This window comes from Atractosteus spatula, chromosome 4 (genome assembly GCF_055471065.1).
Source record: "Atractosteus spatula isolate fAtrSpa1 chromosome 4, fAtrSpa1.hap1, whole genome shotgun sequence".
Classification (NCBI taxonomy): Eukaryota; Metazoa; Chordata; class Actinopteri; order Semionotiformes; family Lepisosteidae; genus Atractosteus; species Atractosteus spatula.
In genome coordinates, this window is record NC_142709.1 from 65,867,564 (window position 1) to 65,873,567 (window position 6,004).

At 35.7% G+C, this 6,004-nt stretch overlaps 1 protein-coding gene across 1 annotated transcript; it reads left to right on the forward strand.

The window, feature by feature from the left end:
• Positions 1–1,192: 1,192 nt before the first annotated feature.
• Positions 1,193–5,658, forward strand: LOC148836896 (G protein-coupled receptor 55-like). Its single transcript, XM_088914690.1, has 2 exons — positions 1,193–1,472; positions 4,472–5,658. Exon 2 carries the CDS (start codon positions 4,482–4,484, stop codon positions 5,427–5,429), a length of 948 nt encoding a protein of 315 aa, XP_088770816.1. The 5' UTR covers positions 1,193–1,472; positions 4,472–4,481; the 3' UTR covers positions 5,430–5,658.
• Positions 5,659–6,004: the final 346 nt, after the last annotated feature.

A 6,004-nucleotide genomic window follows, 5' to 3' on the forward strand; every position in this document is an offset into this window, starting at 1 on the left:
AAAAACACCGAAACTGGACCTTTGAGGTCAGCTTTCAAGCAGGTAACGTTTGAATGGTACTGTATATCTGGCAAAATGTCTTGTTTCTACTGTGTTTTCTAGTGCCAGGAGTGGTCTGTTCAAGTCTGATGTTTGATCCACTGTCTCTCATAAATCTCAAAAGCAACTCTGGCTACATCTCTGGTAACAGGATCACACCCTATTACTCTAGATATCTGGAACTAAGTTAAACCGAAGATATACAGTCTGAAACATGCACATATCACAAAATCACAAGACAAGAGATCTGATGTGACAATCTACTTTTTTATGTTTCCCCTTTCAAACATGCTATCTGATCTTAAAACTATCCGAAGACAGTCTGTTCATATACAAAATAAAAAGTCAATCAGAAAACTGCTAATTTTATGTAATTATAAGTGAGTCCTACACATGTAAAGGATATTTAAAATTTCTCCTAAACTTTGTGGGCACATTTTATTACTAGTAGATCTTGTCATTACATATAACTCCCCCCAGTCCTGTATCATGGGTGGTTTACTTGTGACTGCTGTATATTTCTTATCATCTTTCCCATCACTGGACACCAGTCCAGGGGATGGGGTGGAGTCTGGCTTCATAAACCTTCTCGAAATTTTGCCAAAAACATATAAACTCCTAAAAACTGTATGCTACAGTATTGTTATCCATCTGTTATTAACATAGAGCTGTTTGTTTCACAAATCAAATTTGCCAGAAGTCCTGTGTCCCTCGATTTTGTATGCAAAGAAAGAAAAACAAACGCATATCCTTAACTCAAAGTTGCTGAACTTATGCCTTGGGGAGCTAATTCAGTCAAAAACATACACAATTTCTTTACGGTTTGTATACAGCACAAACTGCTTATCAGTTAAGTTTAAATTTAATCAACAACCTTGTATAGAAATGGGTTCACAGATGAAGAAGAGAGGCTCAGCAGGAATTTTGTGCATCATTTTTTGCCTTCCATAGTGTCAGTTGCTGATGTCTGTTACAGTTTAACATTAACATTAAAAACAAAATTAAAAATGTATTTGGGGTTTCATGACCCTAAAGCTTAGGTCTTCAAAATAAAAATAAATGTCACCCTCCCATGCTCCCCCTCAAAGAGTCACACTGACAGGAAGCCACTTGCAATATTCAGCATGTCTTGCAAGAGGTAGCACTTCTAAAAGCGTTAGTCAAGTTGAACTCATTTCTAAACATAGTTCTGTCATCTGTGTGAGCTCTTCTATATTTTTAATTTTGCTACTTTCTTTAAAGTTTGCTCTGCTTTCATTGGCCCTTACTCACTTTCTAGCACAGTCCCACCCATAAGACTCAATATGATTTGAAGGCTTCACACTTTTATCTCTTATCCTGGCACTGAAGACTACCTCTCTGTGTCACTCCAACCCTCAACCCTGGCAACAGAAGCTTGGGTCCTCCAGAACTCTTTCCTCTTTGTCCAGTAGGTAAGTGTGTCATTTTATTATAATGTCTGATGATATCCAAAAAATGCACAATTCTACAATAGTGAAGTTGAAAGCTACACAATTGTGTGCTTGATGGTGGTGGTGGGCAAGACAGGCACAGGCATTTTATTAATTAACCAGAAAACAAGATTGTTGAGACATGTTTGTTTAGTTTGTGGTATTCTTTAAACTCAAGAGAGGGACAACCATTTGCTCCATTTTTCATCCTTCTATTAATCCAATGTTTTATATTGAGGTATTGACATATGAGGTTAGAAAACATATTGAGAAATAATATAACCTCAATATGTTAGAAAACAATGCAAATGTGTAATGTGCTTTAAAAGTTTCTTAACTTCCTTTGATGACTCAGTGTAAACATAAGTTTTTTAGACATGGCTTTGTGATACAGTGTGAGGTGAGGAGAAATGTTTAAAACTGCACTACAAAAATGTGGGTGTAAAACGAAGAGAGCTTTGATAAAATGGCAGAATTGTGTACTTACTCACAATTTTATGGACTATCATGTCAGTTTTCAGTTGTGTATCACGTAAGAGGGAGACAACCACTAGTCCTGCTTTATATGTCCTATATTTCAAAACAACAGATTTAGATTAATTTTATCTTCCCACTTAAAAAATAATATGTAAAAATGCAAATTTCTTAATGTCTTGTGATTGGTGAGTTTTAAAGTCTCCTGTTTTCATTCTTTAAGCCTTCTGCTTTTAATTATAACAAACACACCAGCATGAGAGTGGTATTCATGTAGGATTTATACTGATTTAAACTGGACCAAAAGGCAAATGTTAAAGACTAAAAAACTGAAATGCTTTTTAATCATTAAAATTTAGAATTATGTATTTTCTGCCCTAAGTAACCAGAATCGGATTATACATGCTAATGAGCATAGCCATGGCGTATGACGTATACACATTTATATATGTTATTTGCATTTGTTTTAATGTTCACTTCAAAATGTAACTGTGTTTAGTCAAATTGTAAGTTACAGTACATAAAGTTATTTTGTTTAGATTGACCTGTATCTCCAAAAGCTTTGCTTACATACCTGAGTTTAATTCAGCTATGATTCATTAATTTTAACCAGGTACTATATTCTTCTGTGGATAATTGAAAACCGTTATGAGCAGCACTGTTGCAGTATTTTTTTGAGAAACAGAACATACATCTTCTTTGCTATTGTAGATTGCAGACCAGCAAGATTTCCACGGTTAGATTTTTGCAACAGCCACATGTGACAGGATCTTGGAAACTGTGTTCTGATTGAGCTCTTCTGCATTTTGCACTTTGGTTTAGAATTGGTAACTGAACTTCTCTTTGAGCCAGAATATGTAATGGGGTAAACACAACTTGTGAAAACATCAGACAGGAAGATCACAGGTGAAAGAACTAATGTCACACCTTTTATGGAATATTGGCAAGGGGGTCTTATGCAAAACAAGAATTTTACCTCTTTTCTGTGTATCATAGTATATGAGTGTGAACTGTCATTTCCAGTGTTGTTGAAATATTTATAGTAGTTCCTCAAGCCAAGTGGTTTCAAAAGTAACAATATCAAAGCAGTATGAATATTCAGTTGGACAGGAAACAAGAGGCCATGTGTACCTACTCTGTTAAAGGTGTGGTAAAAAGACTGATTCACTATTTTTTTCTTTAAGTTGGATTTTTCACAGGGATTTTCACATTTTTAAACTGCATCAATATTTCATAATGGATAGTTAATCATCTTTCCAATTTCATTCACATACGGGTGTTATAGTATGCCTACTCAGTTCTGTGTTAATAGGTTAATTACCAGAAGAGCATTATTTGGTCAAGTAACACATGGTCTGTTTTTCTTCACAGTCACACGTCTCGGGGGGCCTGCTAGCCTTTATTCTAAAACAACAAGTACTATGTAGATTTGTGGCCTTGATTGTGTCCTCTTTTGTAGTTTCTAAACTTGTTTCTTTTCTTTTTACGGAAGTGTAAATCAACACTTCTTGTCTCTACCTGCATCTCACACAGACTAAAAAAAGTATTTGGACATTACCAATTATTTAGCCATGTAATATATTTAGCAATGAATGTGCTAAGTCCTTGAATTTGTATGTCAGGAAAAAGAACTTGTGCACACTCCCCTACCATAAGTCTGTCAGTGAATTTATGCTCCCCTCGTACAATGAAAATTCACAAACGTTCAGTGAACCATCATCAGGGGGCACAGCTGCAACTAGAAGTGGCAGATAAGGCCATCGCAGCATCGTCATCTTTTCCTGATGGCCGAGGTGTGAACACTCACAGTAGCTGCAGCAAGAGAGGCCTGCAGATGTTACTCTGGGGTCTTTACAAATTTTAGGATGATTTTCTGGGTTTGTCTTGGGGAGATGTTGATAAAATATCCAATCCTTAGCAGAGTCACTGTGGGTCACAATAAAGTTGTAAATTAAACATCAACTATTAATAACTAAAATTGGTCAATCCTACTGAGTCATTAAAGTATGCAAAAAACCCTGTGCTCTGTATATAGCCCTTAACAATAGGACTATAATAGTACACATTTGTTTGCTGGTTATATGTATTATTGACAAAAATATTCATTAAATGCTTTCAAATCAACTTGAATTGAAATGATCAAAAGTTTTACATTATAGTTCTAAATTATATCTCAAAAATAAGCAAAAAATACCATATTGCAGATAAAAAGTAAAACTGAGATTAGTATCTGTGCTTACCATCAGTAGGTTTCTGCTCACCACTAAAGTCTGAAAGGAACACGTAACTAAAATGCCGAAGAAGGCTCCACACCCAAAACGTTGTGTTTTCTTTCTTCTCTTTTCAGCAGGGAATAAACCTATTACTTGTTCTAATAAAATGTAATAGCCTGACACAAACATAAATATAAAATGTAGTTAAAACATCTACTGTACCTATATTATTACAGAATAGTTGTTTTATTACTAAATCATTGACAAATGTTATCATTTCTATTTCCTTTTCAGTGCTGAAAAGATGAATATCTCATCAAATTGCACCCCTACAATAACAGAAGGGGTTCGGACATTGCTGACCATTATCTACATACCCACATTCATCCTGGGAGTGCTAGGCAACGTCACTGTATTGGTGATATTTGTCCGTGGGAGAAGACATTGGAACGACATGATGACATACATGACCAACATAAGCATTGCAGACTGCTTCTGCCTCATTTCTCTTCCATTCAAGATCTATTCTTATTATAGCACATGGACATTACCATCTCTCTGCTTTGTTTTTGTCTCCAGTTATTATGTTAACATGTATGTGAGCATCCAAACAGTCACAGCCATAAGTGTTGTTCGATATATAGCAATAAAGTACCCTTTTAAAGCACAAGCCATTATGTCTCCATGGAAAGCGTTAATTGTGTGCATCTTGATATGGGTGCTGAACTGCACAGTCAGCTCTCAATTTCACTTGGTTGACGCTCCAGAAAACCACAACAAGACGGATGACGATTTTAGATGTTTCCAGAAGAACACAAAGAAACCTTTACCCCTTCCTTTTATTCTGATTTTGGAGATAATAGGCTTCCTTTTGCCTTTTTCGATAATGACCTTTTCTTCACTCCAAGTTATCCGTACTTTGTCAAAGCAAAAACGAGTAGGTGAGAAAACACAATGCATTCGTATCATCACATCTAACTTAACCATCTTTGCAGTCTGCTTCATTCCCTTCCATTTCGGATTTCTGTTAAAGTACATAATTGAGACATATGCACGTGACAGCTGCGATCTCCTGCAAGGAATACACAATTTTGTTCACATATCCATGTGCATTGCCAACACAAATTGTTGTCTTGACTCTTTCTGTTATTACTTTGTAACCAAAGATTTCTGGAAGTCTGCTTTATGCTGTTCTACTTCACCTAAGGAACTTCTAACTAACAAACCATCGGGTGCAGGATCAGTACATTAGCTGGAAGTTCACAGAGTTTTTTTATCATTATGGATCTAAGGACAAGACTGGAATAGTTACATGTACCGTAAGCCACTGTTCTCATAAAAAATTGAAAGGAAACGTCTTCATCACTGTCAACAAGGCATATCAGAAAGAATTTGAGAAATAAACTTTTCCCTTTTGCAAAGAAAACAAGCTTTTTTCACTTGGATACAAATATTGAATGCCTTACCCAGGGATGACAAGGTCTGATGAATGTTGGTCTAAGAAACTAAATTGACTGAATCTGAAAAAGGTTGGGTAACACCCGTATGGTACACATTCAACTACAACTACATTTCTTTGTGAAGAATGTACTTAGCAAAAACAGTGTCAGGAGTTTTGTCCATAATCTGCTTTTATGTATGCCGTATTTGTTATATTCTGTATGTAGTGTCAGTATCATGTTAAAATATCAATGCGCTCAAAAACTGACGAAGTAACTAGGTCTTAGAAACATCCCCTTGCCTCTTATTTAACCAAATATAAATAAATAAAGAATCTTTTTATGCTAGATCTTCTGACCTGGTGGTGACAGGCAGCACTTTCCTATT